The sequence below is a fragment of the Neophocaena asiaeorientalis genome, unplaced genomic scaffold (assembly GCF_003031525.2).
Source record: "Neophocaena asiaeorientalis asiaeorientalis breed wild unplaced genomic scaffold, Neophocaena_asiaeorientalis_V1.1 scaffold313, whole genome shotgun sequence".
Classification (NCBI taxonomy): Eukaryota; Metazoa; Chordata; class Mammalia; order Artiodactyla; family Phocoenidae; genus Neophocaena; species Neophocaena asiaeorientalis.
Window position 1 is genome coordinate 825,614 of NW_020175412.1, and position 21,638 is coordinate 847,251.

Here is a 21,638-nt window from a genome sequence, read left to right on the forward strand (position 1 = left end):
GGAGGTGGGCAGGAAGAAGAAAAAGAAAAGAAGGACAGGGTTGGGTAGGACAAAACCACAAACCCATTCCTCAGCCAAGGCTCTTGGGGATGTGTGCACAGTCAGAAGATAGGATATGGAATTGTGGGAATCAGAAACTAAAGAAATGGTGCTGGGTGGAGTAATGAGGAAAAAAATCTCAGCTGAGAGACTGAAAGACCTGCATAAAGAAACTCACAGTGGTCATAGAGCTTGTGGCTAGAGTCCAGTCATGCTAGACTCCTTGTGCCCAGCATCTAATCTGTGCCTAGGCTGGGTAATTATAGCTGTTTTTAATATTTTTTTTAAAAAATTCAATCACGAGCTATCTCAAACATACAAAGTAGGAGAAAAAATATGTCAGACACTCATTTGCTTGCCTTCCTGACTGAGCATTTTTCAGTAGATTCTTCTTTTATGGCCATTCTTTCCACTTTGTTTTCACTGCTACCACTCGAGCTTTAAGGACTTTTTACCTCATTGTCATTATTAACTTGGTTGCCGGCAACAGTGACTAACATTGATGGAATGCTTACTATGTGCCAGCTGCTAATCTGTGTGCTTTAACAACAACAACAAAAATGATCTCATTTGATCCTCACGATAACCTGTGAAGCAGTATTAGCCGTTTTTCAAATGAGGAAACTGAGGCACAGGAGGTTTAGAAACTTGCCCAAAGTCACCCGGCAATAAATGGCAGAGCTGGGATTCTGGGAGTCATGCCCAGGCAATCTGACTCCAAAGCTCATGCTCTTAACAACGGTGCTCTAAGATGAATCTTTCTAAAGTGCCGGTGTGATTAAATCATTCCCACACTGGACTAAAATCTTCCTTGGTTCCTGGGTAAAGACAGGTCTGGGCTATTCATTTATATTATTTATTGAGTGCCTGCTATAGGCTAGGTACTGTACTGGTTGCTGAGGATTCAGAGTGAAGTAAGGGGATCCCTGCCCTCACGGAGGTCAGAGTTTAGTAAGAGTCAGACTGAAAACAAGAGTTACAGATACCGTGAGCTAATTGCTAATGATGAAAAATGTGGTCCCTGTAGGCGGCATTGGTTAATTCTGGGTGAGGGCGTGAAAGTTGGGGGAGGTTTCACAGATTGGTACTGAGCCTTGAGGAGGGCTGGGAAGGATGGTTCAGAGTGGGCAAGGATGTGGAGATGTAAAATGGCCTACTGTGAGCTCTGAATAGATTTTGATTGGAGGTTGGCAGGAATTGAACACTGAGTATGGGTTTGAGTTTTTCCAGCTTTTTTGTTCATACACCTCATCAGTGAAAATTTTTGAGAAGCAACCCTAATATGGCCTACTAAGATTCTTCATTACACATAGTTTTATTTTTAAAATCCCAGCAGTTTGTAAAAAAATAAGATGGGTTGATAGGTGATAAAGCAAATGTAGTAAAAATGGTAGAATCTCAGTCGTGACTTTTCTAATGTTCACTGTAAAATTATTTCAACTTTGCTATATGTTTAAAGTTTTTCTTAATAAAATGTTGGGGGGAAATTTCCCAGCAGCGCTCTTCAGTCATGAGTACCACCGTTTGTGAAATACATGTCTTGTTCCCCATGCTAGATTATAAACAAACTCTTTATCTTTTCATAGTCTCCATAATAACTTGTATATTTTAGGTGCAGGATACATTTTTTTCCCTGAATGAAAAGGTTAGTGATCTAAGAATGCATTGTAGGAGTGACTTTTTAAAAGTGTGTAGTGTGGCTCTTAAAATAGTGGATTTAAGACTGGCTCCAAAAGTGCATGTGTAAAGTATCTGTAGATGTTATCAGCGAGTGAAGTTTTCTCTCCCGGTTCTGGTCAGTGACTGTTGTTGTTGTTGCTGTTGGAGTGATGGAGAACTTCCTGGTTTGTAACACAGACTTGAAAGGTATTGGTTAATAACTCATTGTGGTTTGCCTTTTCAGAGGAATGTTCCACTATCTTGGAGATAGCAGGTTTTCACTTGAATGATCTGCATGCCTACCATATCTTTTGATTGAAATGCTAGTGCTTCAGAGCAAAACCCACTAGTGTTTTTCTCCTCTCCTTGGTTCTGTTCTTGAGACTAGGTCACAGGATGGGCCTTTATTCACAATCTCATTTTCATTTGTGTTAGAGAAATAGAGATGGAGGGATTACATAAAAAGATAAATTGCTGGGCTGTCTCTTTAGATTTAGACAATTTAGGACTTTCCATGAAAATATTCAGGGTATATAACTGGGATGAATTTTGTCATTTGGTTTGTTTCATTTGTACATTCTGCAAACCTTTGTAAGTTATCATTGCCAGTAGCAGAAAAATTAAGTAAAACCACAAATTGCTACCTGATCTCTTCCTAAGGGTCTCACAGCAACCCTAAAGCAGTTTTAGAATGTGGTTTGAAAGATGATGTGGGGTGGTTAATGGGATGAATACTTTGTTTTAATGGTTAAATATATATATTAGAAAAAAAGATAACGCATGAAACCCGCAGTTTCACAGCTATAACTCTTTAGAACGAGGCCAATTAAAGAAGTAAGTTGGGGCTTCTCTGGTGGCGCAGTGGTTGAGAGTCCACCTGCCGATGCAGGGGACATGGGTTCATGCCCCGGTCCAGGAAGATCCCACATGCCGCGGAGCAGCTAGGCCCGTGAGACATGGCCGCTGAGCCTGCGCGTCCGGAGCCTGTGCTCCGCAACGGGAGAGGCCACAACAGTGAGAGGCCCACGTACTGCAGGAAAAAAAAAAAAGAAGTAAGTTGATTTAAAGAAAAGTATTAAGGTTCAGTACTTGGATCTAGAAATCATGTTGATGGTAAATAAATAAGCAAAGTTTGAGAAGGCTGACCAACAGCTGATGCCATTTTGTGCTTTCGTTCTCTAGAATACAGTATAGCAGTGGCTGCTGTGCCTCCTGATTATTTATTTATCCTCAGTCATTGACACATCCTGAAACGTTAGTGACTCTTCTAGATGCTCTAGTGGTAGGAAAAATTATCATAATAGTAATTAGGTCTTCTTCTTGAGCACCAAGTTGTATATAAAGTGCTTTTTAAATAGCTTGTTTAATCCTCATAAGCTTGCAAGAATGCGTGATATTCTTCCCATTTAACGGTTGAATAACAGGTGCAAAGAAGTGAAATGATTTTTCTTTGGTCTGGACACTAGTAAATGGTGGGTAAAAATCTGTTCTGGATCTGTATTGTTCAGTCTCTTTCCACAGTTTCACCACACAGTTTCCTTTCTGTACATTCTTGTGTAAGATTGTATACTTTTACTGGCCAGATAATATGCATAGATGCATGAATAAAAATAATAGTAAGTAGATTTATTGAGCACTTAGTTTGTGCCAGCATTGCTAAATGTACAATACTGCCAGTACAAGGCAAATGTGTAAGCTCAGTGCCAAGTGAGTGAGTCATATAGTGATATTATAGGAATTCAAAAGTAGCAGTCTCTTTCTTCTCTGCATTTTAAGTCTCTCTCTCTCTGGTTTCTTTCACTTATAGGTATGTAAGTGTATACAAATAACCTTTAAAAAACAAAAACTTCCCCTTTACTTTGTAATTTCCTTAAGCCATTATCCTTATCCCTGTTCTTCCCTTTTAACCATTATTCTTGAAAAAAGAAGACCGTATTAGTTCCTATTCCCTAGCCTGTTGCCACTTGATATGTGATGTCACCATTCTGAAGGCACCAAAACCATTTCCATTCTTACCCTTTATTGGTCCTCTATGAGATAATTGACATGAGCCATCCTTTCCTTGAATTTCCTTTCTTGGATTCCATGATGCAGCTCACTTCTGATTCTCCTTATAAGTCTCTAGTTCTTTCTCCTCCTCTTACTGCTTCCTTAAGCATTGGTGCTCTCAAGACTTCTGTCCTAGTTATATTCTTCTACATTCATTTCCTGAGCAATCTTATCCATTATTATGGCTTTAAATATTAACTGTATTCTGATTATTCCTATAGCTCTTTCTCTACCCCTAACCTCTCTCATGAGCTTTTGACACATCTTTTCAGCTTTCTACTACTCGATGTCTTATAGGTCACTCATTCCAAAAAAATATCCAGGATGGAATTCATTTTTTTCCCCAAAAACTACATCCATTTCATGTCAGAAACCATGGAGTTCTTCTCAATTTTTCACTCTCCTGTCACTTCCCATATCCACTTGGTCACTAGATCATGTCACCTCTACCTCAGAAATGTTTACTAAGTCCAGCTACTTCCACCCCCATTGCTCTAGTTTAGGCTGCCATCATTTCTTATCTGAGCCATGAAAATTGCCTCAACTTGTTCCTTTACCACTCTCTGGACCATAGTCCATCTTCTACATTGCTGTCAGAGATACTTTGAAAACCAAAGTTGACTTTTGTCTGTGCCTGAAGATACCCACTGGCTACTTTCTGCCTACCCTACTAAGCCCAGACTTGTCAGCATGGCAGACAATGCCATTCACAGTCTGATCCCAAACTCTCTCCAGCCTTACTTGGTGCTTACCTTTGCCCACACCTATTCCAACCGTTGGAATGTCCCAACCATTCTGAACTTTTCTGGCTTCCTAGACATACCATGTCCTCTCACATAGTGCTTTTCTTATTTTACTCTCACCATTGTGTAGCCAATTCATACTTATTCTTGCTCAAAAGTTATCACTATGAAATCTTTCCCAGCCAAGGTAAATGATGCCTTCCCTTGTGCTACCAGAGTGTTCTTTTTACCTCTCATATTTTTTTCTCTCATAGTATTTTCATATTGCATTATAATTCTCTTTTTTTCCCCTATGCTATGTATTACATCCCCAGAACTTACTTATCTTATGACTGGAAGTTTGTTGGTGATTATCTTTTAATTGAGTTCCAAGAGGGCAGAGATTTTGCTCTAGGGCTTGACACATTATATACAATAATGGTTGTTGAAAGAGAAAGGCAGATAAGGAAGAATTTAGAACCAGTGTTTTATAATGTTATAGTTTCTTTCCATGTAAATTAACTTGGTTCCAAATGGAATTGCAAAACTCTGTTAAGTAAAAGTAAGTTTTGTAGCTGCTTAGCAATGCATTTATAGAATAAATTCCCCCTTGGTGTTAGTAATAATAGCTACCACATGGGCTAGGTACCTCACATTATGTCAGATTCATTATGTCATTTAATCATCACAGCCACCCTTCAGGATATGTATTAATCTACGTTTTTTATAGCTAAAATAAAAACAGGCTCAGCATAGTCACTGGCCCAAGGTTGCACTGCTGGAATGTGGTTGAGCCAAGATATGAACCTAAATATATTTGAGATCAAAATCCTTCATCTTTAACATCTCTAAAAACAGTATAGTTGCATTTTAATAACATTTTCCAGAACACTTTTCTTATATTTAGTTTGTGTAGCATAATGGCTAAGAACAGACCTTGGAGCCAGACTGCCTGGGTTTAAATCCTTGTTCTTTTACTTACTAGTTATATAAATGTGGGCAAGTTAACCTCTCTCTGCCTCAGTTTTCTCATGTGGAAGAGGAGGATAGTAATAAAAGCTACATCACAGACTTTACTGTGAGTATTAAACGATTTAATATAAGTACAGTGCTTAGAACATTATATACCACATAGTAAATGCCATATAAACGCCAGCTACAGTTACTTTGACCAAAATAACTTGTGTGCCAGGTAGATTGGACATGGACATTTCACTCTCATGCCTTAAGCTTGGCATGGCATGTAGGGTACTTCTTGACCTGCCTACCATTCTCTTATCAGGACAATGAATGCTTTTCAGCATTTTTTGAACACCTACTCTTGCCAGACCCTGTGCTAAGTACTATGAACAATGGAATTCATTCATTAAACAAATGTTTAATGGACTCCTACTGTGCACTAGGCACAGTTCAATATTGAGAAGATGAAGCAGTGACCAAAACAGACAGGTTTCTGACCTCATGAAGTTTATATTCTAGTGAGAAAGACAGACAATAAATAAGATAAAAAGGCAAAATATATAGTATTTACGTAGTATAGTAAGTGCTGTACAGAAGAATGAAGTAGGAAAGTGAGATAAGGGAGTGTTGCTGTCAGGTGGGTCTTCTAACCCTCCAGCAGCTCATAGTCCAGTAGGGGAGACAAGTAAGAAAATACTAACAATAATAGCCCGGAGTATCTTTTCTCTGGCTCTTGTCATAGGCCCAAGGACATAGTGGAAGTGGCAGAACCACAATTTGCATTTCAGACACCAAAACCTTTGCCCTTTCATCTATACCACAAAGAAAATCCCAAAGGTATGGCAGGGATGGCAAACTGACAGCCCATAGCCCCACACATTTTTTTAAAAGAACTTCTTTGATTTTCATTGATCAATAGTGTTCATCAGAATCTGAAGTCAAATAGTGGGTTTGGGTTGAATATTAAGGCATCATCTAGTTGAATGATTTTTCATTTTCTTCTGTCATTTAACTTGCATTTTACAAATGCATTTCTTTTTTAACAAATATGAATTTGTTGCCAACATTTTAAAAATTGTGAAACGTTACCAAGAATTCTGACTTTCCAACCACTCTTGAAATATCAGATCCTCTCACAACACTGGTTGCCCCCTTTTGCCGAGCCACATTGTCTTCATTTATTGGAGTCTCTACCGATCCATGGTGTCTCCCTGACACAGTGACCAAGTGCCACTTGCCTTTCATGATAACCATCTTCTACATGGCTCCAAGTGATTCCCGCCTCCTGGTATTCACACTCTTGTTTAATCTACCCCCACCCACTGTGTGTGGGCTGGACTTAGTGACTTGCTTTTAATGAACAGACTACAGCAAAAGTGATGAGATGTCACTTCCAAGATTAGGTTATAAGAAACTGCGACTTCCATCTTGTTTGTTCTCTCTCTCTTTCTCTCTCTCTGGCATTTCTTGCTTGATCACTCTGATGAAGCAAGCTGCCGTGTTGTGGGCTGCCCTCGGGAGAAGCCCACGTGACAAGTAACTGAGGGAAGCCTCTGACCAACAACCAGTGAGGAACTGAGGCCCTCAGTCCAACAGCCCACAAGGAACTGAATCCTGCCAACAGCCACATGAGTGAGCTTGGAAGTGGATCCTTCCCCAGCCAAGTCTTGAGATGACTGCAGCCCCAGCTGACACCTTGATTGCAGCCTGTGAGAGACCCTGAGCCAAAGAACCCCGTTAAGCCACGCTCACAGATACTATGAGAAAATAAATGCTTTTTAAGCCACTAAGTTTTGGGGGTAATTTGTTATACAGAAATAGATAACTAAGACACCACTGATTGTTGTGCTTGTACTTTTTTATAGTAGTTTTGAAGAATATGAAATATTTCTTGTGCCCATGTCTGTGAAAAAAAGAAAAATTATCTATACAGGAAGGTCATATATTTAAAGGAAAATCAAAGGGAGCCTATTTCCTAGTGGAAGTGATGAGTATTTCTCTATATCTAAATAAAATGTGTTTGTTGAAAGACTACAATTTAAGACACCATTTAAAAATAAACCGTTGTAAGAAATATGGCCAGTATACAAGAATTATGAGTGCTGAAACAAAAAGAACTTTAAAAAGGGCTTGGAATTTCAATAGGTTGTTTTTGAATACAGATAGAATTAAGTAATACTGCCATGAAATGCAATTATATATTACATGAAAAAATTGCCAGGGCTTGAAAGCCTTTTGTAGGTAGTCGTTTAAGAAAAGAGTGTTGAGTACAGCAGAATTTACATTATAAACAAGCATTTGCAAAGGTAGTAGATACTGTTGCTCAGGATGTTAAAGATTGGTGGCTGAACATTTTTATGACATTGTGTCAAGAAGTTAAATTGTAAAGTTTTAGATTACAACTGGTTACAGCAGATATAAACACTGTGCATTTAAAGGTACACTTAGCTTAGCTATGTGTCTAGCCAGTAGTTCTCAAAGTATGGTCTCTAATCAACAGCACTGTACCACCTGGAAACTTGTTATAAATGCAGATTCTCAGGCCTTACCCCAGACCTACTGGAGATGAGGCTTGTTAATTTGTTTTAATAAGCCCTCCAACTGATTCTGATACACCCTAAAGTTTAAGAACCTCCGCACCTAGAATTTTGATGCAGTCTGACTCTTTTGGACTTGCCTCTGACGAGTACATCTAGAAATAACCTGGATTTTGTATGTTGAGAAAAGTCTTGAAATTTTTAGTATAGATTGGTCAAAATTAGTGAATATGACTACAGATGGTGCTTCTGCAATAGTGTTACTGTTGGACTTAGGAAACCAGTTTTTTTCAGAAACACTTTACAAAGACTTAAAGCTGTTCATTGTATCACTCCTTAGGATTCCACTTTTTGTGCAAAAATGTTCAAAATGAATCATGTCAAGAACTGGTAATTAACATTGTGGTTTGCACCATAGTTGAATACTTTGCTTGGTGAATTATTAGATTCATGTCATGGAAATCTTCCCTATTATGGAGATTAATTGACTTAGTTGAGGTATGGTATTGAAGATACTGGAAAAAATTACTTATTTGGCATCCAAAAGGCATTTGACCTGTTTCGTTGACATTACAATTCACTTTGAATAAAAACAAGGTTGTTCAGAAATACCTTCTAAATGTGTGGTTGTATTTGCTCATTCCTAGCAAAATTATGCCTTTGGGAAACTAATTTGGCAGGAGATAGACTGGCTGACTTTGCTGAAATTGTTTTCCAAGAAATGAATGTGATGGCCTGAATTACATTCCCCCAATTGTGGAGTTGTCTATTGAATTCCAGAAAAGGTTTTCTGACATTATATTCTATGAAAATGAATTAATGTAATAGTTCAGTTAACCTTTCTCAATTGATGTTCATGGTGTGAAAGAATAGCTACAGTGGAGATACTGAATTGCTGTGCTATGGTACTGAAAGTGAAGCATGATGTCACTGAAATACCAGAATTCTACAATATCTCAGGAGTAGTAACCCTAAATATAAAAAACACTGTGCAAGACATCTATATGTTTGGAAATTCCTACATTTCTAAGCAGCTGTTTTCCATTATGAAATAGGATAAAATTAATCATTCCCAGTAAAAGGATTCAAGGCTAAATTCTTTAGTGCACATTGTAACGCAAAAATATAAGACCTAACATTGACCTCTTGGTACATAAGAAAAGCATCAGACCTCCTGTTCCAAGTCAAAGGAGAATAAATCAGACGCAAAAATGTAATGATTAAATTTTTCTATTTTGACCTTTTGCTTTTAATTTTGAACTTAAAATGTTAACTCCAGTATTTTGCATGTTTATATTGTTAACACCCACAGCATATTTTAGGGAAAAAAAATTTCTGGCAGTTGATTTTCTTAACCACTTTCAATCATTTATGTTAGCTGCAGCCACTGGTTCAAGGACTCTTAGAAATTTCTCAACATCACTGTCCTCTCTGCAACTCCTGTCTTCCTTTCCAAGGTAACCCAAAAGCTACCTTGGACTTTTGTTCTCCTCTTATTCCTAAGAATACCTTTCATCAGACCTTCTGATTTTTCAATACTGAAGATTTTGCTTTGGGCAGAGCAAGTGCCTATTCTGGAATCTTCTTGTTTCAAATGATTTCTGAGGACCTGCAGAGAGTAATATGTACCATAGGCTTCATCTCTGCAGGATAAACAGGCTATGTTTTATTTCAGAATGACTTTTTCAGAACCTGTATGCTAGGTATTTTATATAAATAGTTTCATTCAAAGTCTTACAATTAGGTAGGAATATAGCAAAATCTCCATTTTATAGATGAGGAAGTTAAGTGACTTGCCGATGATTTGCCCTACCACTTCAATTTGAGCATAGGTCCACTGGATGCTGAAGTTCCTGCTGTATCTGCTGATTACAAAAGTTATGCTCAGAGTCTCCAGCCCCTAAATGAGCCACAACAGATTAAATAAATCTAAGTCTTCTTTCTTACATGTGACAAGCAGTTTCACCTACAGAAATGGGCTGGCTTTTGGCAGCCTGAGAGCAATTTAAGGGTACTAAAATTGAGTATTAACTCAATTTTAACACTTTTAATAGCCTTTACTGAACACTGGATCAGTATTCTGCCACCTCTAGCTTGACTGCAGTATTTAATGGCAAAGACTCTACCGTGCGTGTGTATATAGTTAACTGAAACTCCTACAGCTGAGAGGCAAGGCCACTTTGTCAATGTTGCCCGGAATTGACTGTGGTTTTCGATTGCTGCTATTCTTATGTTTTATTTATTTTTTTAAAAATATTTATTTATTTATTTTTGGCTGCATCGGGTCTTAGTTGCGGCATGCAGTCTCTGTTGCGGTATGCAGGCTTCTCTCTAGATGTGGCGTGCAGGCATTAGAGCACATGGGCTCTGTAGTTGTGATGTGGGATCTTAGTTCCCCGATCAGGGATGGAACCCACATTCCCAGCATTGGAAGGTGGATTCTTACCCATGGAAGGTGGATTCTTACCCACTGGACCACCAGGGAAATCCCTATTCTTACTTTTTAATTTGACATTATTCCTAGCTTTGTGGTTTATCAGTTTAATTTCTTAATGGTTGTTGAACTCCACAGAGTGTTGATGCAAATTTGCATCAACAGTAGTCTTGGTCTGTAATTTTAAGGTAATTAGACTTCAAGGCACATAGGCCTTGCAGTTGAAATATAAACCATCCATATTTCTATTGCTAAAGCAGACTTACACATCCTCCCCTTGACTTTTCTTATAAAGTGATGCTTCCTTGTCATCTCTGATTGCCTTTTCTTTGGAAATTGAGAACAGGTGGAGAAAGTGGACCACAGAGCCCTGCCTGAGTCAGACACCAGTTTGATGTATTTAACATGGTAGATGGGAGCAAGGCTAGTATCCCAACGGCATTTGGGATGACCTGGAGGAAGTTGTATTGCAGAGGTCAGAAAGAGGTATTGCCTCTGGATTAAGCTATTTATGGTCAGGCAGGATTCTAGAGACCCAGATGGGTATAATACCGTCACTGCAACTAACAGACTTACAATCTAGATATTCTTTATGGCCCTATGCCTATCGTGAAATATTAATCACTAGAATGTCAGCTCGGTGAGGACAGGAATTTGGGGCTCCTGTTCACTATTGTATCTTCACATCTAGATCAGTGCCTGGCATGTATCAGTGCCTGACTCATTAAATATTGGTTGAAAGTCTAAATGGTTCATTGATTCCCTATGTTCTATGCACTGGAGGTATAGCAGTAAACAAAACAGACCAAGAAATCCTGGCCTTCTTGGAGCTACATTCTAGTGATAAATACTTATAGTTGCTTTTAATAGAAAATGTTCTTTAATAAAATATTTTCTGAAAGACCCAAAATATAAAATAGATAAAATGGAGAATATGAGCTCAGATTGAAGAGAAAATAGGAGTACCGGGCTTCCCTGGTGGCGCAGTGGTTGAGTCCGCCTGCTGATGCAGGGGACGCGGGTTCGTGCCCCTGTCCGGGAGGATCCCACATGCCGCGGAGCGGCTGGGCCCGTGAGCCATGGCCGCTGAGCAAAAAACCAAAAAAAAAAAAAAAAAAAAAAAAAATAATAATAATAATAGGAGTACCTGTCCTGTCTGGTTATTTGGTCCAATTCTCCATAATCCTGGTTTGGGAAGCACAGTTTGAAAGCCAGTGCTGTAGACTACTACATGTGATTGGAAATGAGACATTAAACTTTTCTCAGGGAACTGTTTTCCCTTGAGTTTTATAAATAGGTGTTGCTTCTTCTAGAAAGCATTACCTCACTGACTGGTTAGATGCCTTTCTTCTGTGTTCCCATGGTACACAGAGGTGCTTATAGCTTCTCACGTTTAAGTGGCCTACTCTGTGCTGTCTGCATCCTGGCATTTAGTAGTCCCTCAATTCATATTTGTTGGACTGAACAGTAAGCCAGCAATTAAAAGCTATAGGTAGTTGTTCAGGATCTCAACTCCTACTTTCTTTAAAGCTCAAATGTGCTCCTTTTGTGATTTGTTGTTTGCATATGTTGCTGTTTAATCTCACCTAAATAATTTTAGGTCTCCTGGAAAATTGCAAGGTTAACAACTGAACTGGACCAGTTAGGGCCAGGAACTCATTCTGCTTCAGAGGGTAGCAGTCATCCTAGATGTGGAAATGGAGCCAGGGTGCTCAGCTGTTCCGAGGGGCATTGTGGCTGGAAGGCTTTTTCCTTGCCTTGGTCAGGATTTAATTGCCATCAGTCATTCTAGATTGTAGTTTGCTAGGAATAAATTGTCATGCTGTGTGATCTGACTAGAGAGCATTGTTTCTTAAACTTGCCTTCCATCATGACAATCACCGAGGGTTCTTGGAAGCAACCTAAGTATCTCTTGTTGGATGAGTGGGTAAAGAAAATGTGGTATATTCATACAATGGAATATCAAGGAAATCCTGCCATTTGGGACAACATGGATGAACCTGGAGAACTTTATGCTGAGTGAAACGAGCCAGACTCCAAAGGACAAACACTTCATGATACTCTTATGTGAGGAGTCTAAAATTGTCAAACTCGTAGAAGCAGAGAGTAGAAGAGTGCTTGCCAGGAGCTGGTGGGAAAGGGAAATGGGGAGGTTTTAGTCAAAGAGTATAAAATTTTGGTTATACATATACAAGATAAATAAGCCCTAGAGATCTACTGCACAGCATAGTGCCTATATTGTATTGTATACTGAAAAATTTGCTAAGAGAGTAGATCTTGTGTTCTTACTTATCACAAGAAATGATAATAGAGGCAGGAGGAAACTTTTGGAGGTAATAGATATGTTTCTGGTGTAGACTGTGGTAATGATATTTACCTCTAAACTCATCAAGTTGTATACATTAATTATGTGCAGCTTTTTGTATGTCAATAAGCCTCAATAAATTGGTTTAAAAAAACACATTCCCAGCCTAGCCTTAGACATGCGAATCAGACTCTTCAGGGGAGAGGCCTGGAATAGCAGTTACCTCCAGGGAATGGGGATAAGAGAGCTATTACTTCTCACTGTACACCCTTCTGTATTGTTTAATTTTTTTTAACCTGGAATATGTTCTGCTTTTATTCAGTAGTAATTCCTCTTTTAAATAAATATTGCAATTCATGGTACAAAAATTCAAAATATACAAAAAGATATATGGCAAAAAAAACCAACTCTCTTTCACTCTTGATCCTAGCCACCAGTTTCTCCTCCTCAGAGATGATCAGTATTATCAGTTTGTTGTGTATTCTTCCAGAGAGACTATGCATATAAAGCAAATATATATAACTATACATATAAATACATTGTATATATACATACATATTATATACACACAAATATACCTTTAAAACCCACAAATGATAGTATACTATTTACATAATATTCTATACTTTGCTATTATCATTTAATATATCATGCTGATTTTTTCATATGAGTATGCAGAGGTTTGTCCTTATTTTTCACAGTTCCATCCTATTCCACTGCATGCATATGTTATCATTTATATAATTAGTCCTTTAATTAGATTGTTTCCAGTTTTCAGCTAGAACAAATAATGCTGCAGTGAATACTTTGTACAACTGCAATGCCACTGCTTATATTTCAGCACTGCCTTTGTTGTTCCAAGTGCTTTAAATATCTAAAATAAATCCCTAGAAGCAAAGTCAAAAATTATGTGCACTTGAACTTTAAAAGATCTCGCCAAAATGTTCTCCCTAGAGATTATACCATTAATACCCCTGCCTTCAATATTTGCAAGCGTGTGTTTCCCTCACCAATATAGTAATTGCTAATCCTATAGGCAAAATACCGTGTTTCTGTATTGTTTTAATTTTTCTTATCACAAGTGAGTTTGATTATCTTTTTATATGCTTAAGATCTATATTTTTAACTTTTCATTTTATATTGGAGTATAGTCGATTAACAATGTTGTGATAGTTTCAGGCGTACAGCAAAGTGATTCAATTATACTTATACATGTATCTACTTTTTTTTCAAATTCTTTTCCCATTTAGGTAGTTACATAATATTGAGTAGAGGTCCCTGTGCTATACAGTAGCTCCTTGTTTGTTATCCTTTTTTTTTTTTTTGGCCATGCAGTGTGTAGGATCTTACTTCCCCGAACATGGATCGAACCCGTGACCCCTGCAGTGGAAGTGGAGAGTCCTAACCACTGGACTGCCAGGGATGTCCCCAGTCTTCTTTTATAAGGACACTTGTCATTAGATCAGAATGATCTTATCTCAAGATCTTTACCTTAATTGCATCAGCAAAGACCCTAATTTCAAATAAATTCACATTCTGAGGTTCTAGATGGATATATCGTTTACATTTATTTATTTATTTTTGGCTGCGTTCAGTCTTTGTTGCTGCACACGAGCTTTCTCTAGTTGCGGTGAGCGGGGGCTGCTCTTCATCATGGTGCACAGGCTTCTCACTGCGGTGGCTTCTCTTGTTGCAGAGCATGGACTCTAGGCGCACAGGCTTCAGTAGTTGTGGCACATGTGGCTCACAGGCTTAGTTGCTCCACAGCATGTCGGATCTTTCTGGACCAGGGCTAGAACCCGTGTCCCCTGCATTGGCAAGCAGACTCTTGACCACTGTGCCACCAGGGAAGTCCCTCCATTTTAAATATAGCCGTGTGTACGTGTCAATCCCAAATTCCCTAACTATCCCTTCCCCCTACCCTTTCCCCCTGGTAACCATAAGTTTGTTCTCTAAGTCTGTGAATCTGTTTCTGTTTTGTAAGTAAGTACATTTGTATCATTTCCTTTTAGAATCTGCTTATAAGCGATATATGATATTTCTCTTTCTCTGTCTGGCTTACTTCACTCATTATGACAATCCCTAGGTCTGTCCATATTGCTGCAAATGGCATTATTTCTTTCATTTTAATGGCTGGGTAATATTCCCTTGTATATATGTACCACATCTTCTTTACCCATTCCTCAGTCGATGGACAGTTAGGTGGCTTCCATGTCTTGGCTATTGTAAACAGTGCTGCAATGGACATGGGGTACATGTATCCTTTCAAACCACGTTTTTCTCCGGATATATGCCCAGGAGTGGGATTGCTGGATCATATGGTAGCTCTATCTTTAGTTTTGTTGTTTTTTCTTTTTGCGGTACGCGGGCCTCACACTGTTGTGGCCTCTCCCGTTGTGGAGCACAGGCTCCGGACGTGCAGGCTCAGCAGCCATGGCTCACGGACCTAGCTGCTCCATGGCATGTGGGATCTTCCTGGACTGGGACATGAACCCATGTCCCCTGCATCGGCAGGTGGACTCTCAACCACTGCGCCACCAGGGAAGCCCTATTTTTACTTTTTTAAGGAACGTCCATACTGTTATCCATAGTGGCTGCACCAATTTACATTCCCACCAACAGTGTAGGAGGGTTCCCATCTCTGCACACCTGCTCCAGCATTTATTGTTTGTGGATTTTTGGATGATAGCCATTTTGACTGGTGATATCTCATTGTAGTTTTGATTTGCATTTCTCTAATAATTACGATGTTGAACATCTTTTCATGTGCCTCTTGGCCATCGGTATGTCTTCTTTGGAGAAATGTCTATTTAGGTCTTCTGCCCATTTTTGGATTGGGTTGTTTGTTTTGATGATATTAAGCTGCTGTTTGTAAATTTTGGGGACTAATCCTTGGTTGGTCACATCATTTGCAAATATTTTCTTCCCATCTGTGGGTTGTCTTTTCGTTTTGTTTATGGTTTCCTTTGCTGTGCAAAAGCTTTGAAGTTTAATTCGGTCCCATTTGTTTATTTTTGTTTTTATTTCCATCATTGTTGGAGACGGATTGAAAAAATATTGCTGTGGTTTATGTCAGAGTGTTCTGCCTATGTTTTCATCCAAGAGTTTTATAGTGTCCAGTCTCACATTTAGGTCTTTAATCCATTTTGAGTTTATTTTTGTGTATGGTGTTAGGGAGTGTTCTAAGTTCATTTTTTTACGTGTAGCTGTCCAGTTTTCCCAGCACCATTTGTTGAAGAGACTGTCTTTCCACCATTGTATAGTTTGGCCTCCTTTGTCATAGATTAATTGACCATAGGTGCGTGGGTTTACTTCTGGGCTTTCTATCCTGTTCTATTGATCTATATATCTGTTTTTGTGCCACTACCATACTGTTTTGATGACTGTAGCTTTGTAGTATAGGCTGAATTCAGGGAGCCTGATTCCTCCAGCTCCATTTTTCTTTCTCAAGATTGCTTTGGCTATTTGGGGTCTTTTGTGTCTCCATACAGATTTTAATGTTTTTTGTTCTAGTTCTGTGAAAAATGCCATTGGAGATTTGACAGGGATTGCATTGAATCTGAAGATTGCCTTGGTAGTGTAGTCATTTTGACAATATTAATTCTTCCAATCCAAGAACATGGTATATCTTTTCATCTGTTTGTCTTGTCCTCGATTTCCTTCATCAGCTTCTTATAGGTTTTGGAGTACAGGTCTTTTGTTTCCTTAGGTAGGTTTACTCCTAGGTATTTTATTCTTTTTGATGTGATGGTAAATGGGGTTGTTTCTTGAATTTTTCTTTCTGATCTTTCATTGTTAGTGTACAGGAATGCAACAGATTTCTGTGTATTAATTTTGTAACCTGCAACTTTACCTAATTCATTGATGACCTGTAGTAGTTTTTTGGTAGCATCTTTAGGATGTTCTGTGTATAGTATCATGTCATCTACAAACCGTGACAGTCTAACTTCTTGAAAATCCTTGCATCCCTGGGATAAATCCCACTTGATCATGGTGTATGATCCTTTTCATATACTGTTGGATGTGGATTGCTAGTATTCTGTTGAGGATTTTTGCATCTATGTTCATCAGTGATACTGACCTATAATTTTCTTTCTTTATGGTATCTTTGTCTGGTTTTGGTATCAGGGTGATGGTAGCCTCACAGGATGAGTTTGGGAGTTTTCCTTCCTCTGCAGTTTTTTGGAGCAGTTTCAAAAGGATAGGTGTTAGCTCTCCTCTAAATGTTTGATAGAATTCGCCTGTGAAGACATCAGGTCCTGGACTTTTGTTTGTTGGGAGTTTTTTAACCACAGTTTCAATTTCAGTGCTTGTGATTTGTCTGTTCATATTTTCTATTTCTTCCTGGTTTAGTCTTGGGAGATTGTACCTTTCTAAGAATTTGTCCATTTCTTCCAGGTTGTCTATTTTATTGGCATACAGTTGTTTGTAGTAGTCACTTATGATCCTTTGTATTTCTGTCGTGTCAGTTGTAACTTCTCCTTTTTCATTTGTAATTTTATTGATCTGAGTCCTTTTCCTTTCTTTTCCTTTTTTCTTTTATTTGGTTGTGTGGGGTCTTAGTTGCGGCAGCTGGGCTCCTTAGTTACAGCACATGGGCTCCTTTAGTTGAGAGACGTGGGCTCCTTAGTGGATTGCCAGCTCCTTAGTTGCAGCACGCAGACTGCTTAGTTGTGGCATTCAAATTCTTAGTTGTGACATGCATGTGGGATCTAGTTCCCTGGCCAGGGATCGAACCCGGGCCTCCTGCATTGGGAGCACGAAGTCTTAATCACAGTGCCACCAGGGAAGTCCCTCCCTTTTTTTCTTCATGAGTCTGGCTAAAGGTTTATCAATTTTCTTTATCTTTTCAAATAACCATCTTTTAGTTTCATTGAACTTTGCCATTGTTTTCTTTGTGTCTATTTCATTTATTTCTGCTCTGATCTTTATAATTTCTTTCCTTCTACTAACTTCGAGTTTTGTTTGTTTTTCTTTCTCTAGCTGATTTAGGTGTAAGGTTAGGTTGTTTATTTGAGATTTTTCTTGTTTCCTGAGGTAAGATTGTATTGCTGTAAACTTCCTTCTTAGAACTGCTTTTGCTGTATCCCATAGGTTTGGATCATTGTGCTTTCATTTTCATTTATCTCTATGTATTTTTTTACTTCCTCCTTCATTTCTTCAGTGATACATAGGTTGTTGTTTTCTTAAATTTTTTTAACATCTTTATTGGAGAGTACTTGCTTTACAATGTTGTGTTAGTTGCTGCTGTATAACAAAGTTAATCAGCTATGTGTATACATATATCCCCACATCACCTCCCTCTTGCGTCTCCCTCCCACCCTCCCTATCCCACCCCTCCAGGTGGTCACAAAGCATGGAGCTGATCTCCCTGTGCTATGCAGCTGCTTCCCACTAGCTATCTATTTTACATTTGGTAGTGTACATATGTCAATTGCACTCTCTCACTTCTTCCCAGATTACCCTTCCCCCTCCCCATGTCCTCAGGTCCGTTCTGTACGTCTGTGTCTTTATTCCTCTCCTGCCCCTAGGTTCTTAAGAACCATTTTTTTTTAGATTCCATATATATATGTTAGCATATGGTATTTGTTTTTCTTTTTCTGACTTCTTACACTCTGTATGACAGACTGTAGGTCCATCCACCTCACTACAAATAACTCAATTTCGTTTCCTTTTATGGCTGAGTAGTATTCCACTGTATACATGTGCCACATCTTCTTTATCCATTCATCTGTCGATGAACACTTAGGTTCCTTCCATGTCCTGGCTATTGTAAATACTGCTGCAATGAACATTGGGGTACATGAGTCTTTTTGAATTATGGTTTTCTCAGGGTATATGCCCAGTAGTGGGCTTGCTGGGTCATATGGTAGCTCTATTTTTAATTTTTTAAGGAACCTCCATACTGTTCTCCATAGTGGTTGTATCCATTTACATTCCCACCAACAGTGCAGGAGGTTTCCCTTTTCACCACACCCTTTCCAGCATTTATTGTTTGTAGATTTTTTGATGATGGCCATCCTGACCATTGTGAGGTGATACCTCACTGTGGTTTTGACTTGCATGTCTCTAATGATTAGTGATGTTGAACATCCTTTCATGTGTTTGTTGGCAATCTGTTTATCTTCTTTGGAGAAATGTCTATTTAGGTCTTCTGCCCATTTTTGGATTGGGTTGTTTGGTTTTTTTTTGATATTGAGCTGCATGAGCTGCTTGTAAATTTTGAAGGTTAATCCTTTGTCAGTGGCTTCGTTTGCAAATATTTTTTTCCCATTCTAAGGGTTCTCATTTCGTCTTGTTTATGGTTTCCTTTGCTGTGCAAAAGCTTTTAAGTTTCATTAGGTCCCATTTGTTTATTTTTTTAAAAATTTCCATTTCTCTAGGACGTGGCTCAAAGAGGATATTGCTGTGATTTATCTCATAGAGTGTTCTGCCTATGTTTTCCTCTAAGTGTTTTGTAGTGTCTGGCCTTACATTTAGGTCTTTATTCCATTTTGAGTTTATTTTTGTGTATGGTTTTAGGGAATGTTCTAATTTCATTCTTCTACATGTAGCTGTCCAGTTTTCCCAGCACCATTTATTAAAGAGGCTGTCTTTTCTCCATTGTACATTCTTGCCTCCTTTCTCAAAGATAAGATGACCATATGTGCCTGGGTTTATCTCTGGGCTTTCCATCCTGTTCCATTGATCTATATTTCCATTTTTGTGCCAGTACCATACTGTCTTGATTACTGTAGCTTTGTAGTATAGTCTGAAGTCAGGGAGCCTGATTCCTCCAGCTCCATTTTTCCTTCTTAAGATTGCTTTGGTTATTTGGGGTCTTTTTTGTTTCCATTCAAATTGTGAAATTTTTTGTTCTAGTCCTGTGAAAAATGCCATTGGTAGTTTGATAGGGATTGCATTGAATCTGTAGATTGCTTTGGCTGGTATAGTCATTTTCACAATGTTGATTCTTCCAGTCCAAGAACATGGTATATCTCTCCATCTGTTTGTATTATCTTTAATTTCTTTCATCAGTGTCTTATAGTTTTCTGCATACAGGTCTTTTGTGTCCTTAGGTAGGTTTATTCCTAGGAATTTTTTTTTTTTTTTGCTGAAATGGTAAATGGGGGTGTTTCCTTAATTTCACTTTCAGATTTTTCATCACTAGTGTATAGGAATGCAAGTGATTTCAGTGCATTAATTTTGTATCCTGCTACTTTACCAAATTCATTGATTAGCTCTCGTAGTTTTCTGGTAGCATCTTTAGGATTCTGTATGTATACTATCATGTCAACTGCAAACAGTGACAGTTTTACTTCTTCTTTTCCGATTTGGATTCCTTTTATTTCTCTTTCTTCTCTGATTACTGTGGCTAAAAATTCCAAAACTATGTTGAATATAGTGGTGAGAGTGGGCAACCTTGTCTTGTTCCTGATCTTATAGGAAATGGTTTCAGTTTTTCACCATTGAGAATGATGTTGGCTGTGGGTTTGTCATATATGGCCTTTATTATGTTGAACTAAGTTCCCTCTATGCCTACTTTCTGGAGGGTTTTTATCATAAATATGTGTTGAATTTTGTCAAAAGCTTTTTCTGCATCTATTGGGATGATCATATGTGTTTTCTCCTTAAATTTGTCAATATGGTGTATCATATTGATTGATTTGCGTATATTGAAGAATCCTTGCATTCCTGGGATAAACCCCACTTGATCAATGTGTATGATCATTTCAGTGTGCTGTTGGATTCTGTTTGCTAGTATTTTGTTGAGGATTTTTGCATCTATGTTCATCAGTGATATTGGCCTTTAGTTTTCTTTTTTTTTGACATCTTTGTCTGATTTTGGTAGCACGGTGATGGTGGCCTCGTAGAATGAGTTTGGGAGTGTTCCTCCCTCTGCTGTATTTTGGAAGAGTTTGAGAAGGATAGGTGTTAGCTCTTCTCTAAATGTTTTTTAGAATTCGCCTGTGAAGCCATCTGGTCCTGGGCTTTCGTTTGCTGGAAGATTTTTAATCCATGTTTCGATTTCAGAAAGTAGAATTGTGGTTGCTAGGGGCTGAGGGAGGGGGAAATAGGAATTGTTTAATGGGTATAAAGTTTCAGATTTGTAAGATGAAAACGTTCTGGTGAACTGTCTCAAAGTGTGTATCCTTAACACTACTGAAGTGTAAACTTTGAAAAGTGGTTAAGGTGGTATATTTTATGTTATGTAATTTTTCTATCATAGTAAAAAGCTTATATTAAAAAAAGCTAAAATAAAGTAGATGAAACAAGAATGACTTAACGTTGATATATGAAGCTGGATACTGGTATCATGAAGGTTCATTATGCTATTCTCTTTACCTTTTTATTTTACAATTTTCCATAATCAAAAGTTTTTAAAATGAGTTAGTGAGCATGGGCTTTGTGGGCAGAATTTGAATCCTAACTCCAGTTTTTAAAAATTGAGATATAATTCAGATACCATAAAATTTGCCATTTTAAAGTATACAATTCAGTGGTTATTTAGTCTATTCCACAGAGTTGTGAAACTATAACCACTATCAAATTCCAGAACATTTTTATCACCCCAAAAGGAAACCCAGTACCTGCTAGCAGTCATTCTCCAATCTTTCTTCCTCCCAGTCCCTGGCTGTTTCCCATCTTTATGTATTTTCCTGTTCTGTACAATTCATTTAAAAGTATGTTTGGCTGCTTTCACTTTATAATTTTTTCAAGATTAATTCATGTTGTAGCATGAATCAGTACTTCGTTCCTTTTTATGGTTGAATAACATTCACTTGTATGAATATACCATCTTTTGTTTATCTGTTTGTTAGTTGATGGACATTTGGGTTTTTTCCACTTTTGACTGTTACGAATAATCCTGCTATGAACATTCATGTATAAGTTTTCTGTTTGTTTGTTTTTTGCGGTACGCGGGCCTCTTACTGTTGTGGCCTCTCCCGTTG

General features: G+C 38.2%; 1 protein-coding gene across 3 annotated transcripts in view; it reads left to right on the forward strand.

Annotated features, from left to right (window-relative positions):
* The window catches only part of FAM120C (family with sequence similarity 120 member C), a 132,757-nt gene that overhangs the window by 1,756 nt on the left and 109,363 nt on the right, over positions 1 to 21,638 (forward strand). Inside the window, exon 2 of one of the 3 annotated variants that reach the window (XM_024767195.1) lies at positions 6,919 to 7,029. The exons of the other annotated variants lie outside the window; for them this stretch is intronic. Coding sequence (XP_024622963.1) covers positions 6,919 to 6,969 — 51 coding nt within the window. The 3' untranslated portion in view covers positions 6,970 to 7,029. Of the gene's footprint in view, positions 1 to 6,918; positions 7,030 to 21,638 lie in introns of those variants that run through there. 3 annotated transcript variants of the gene reach the window in all.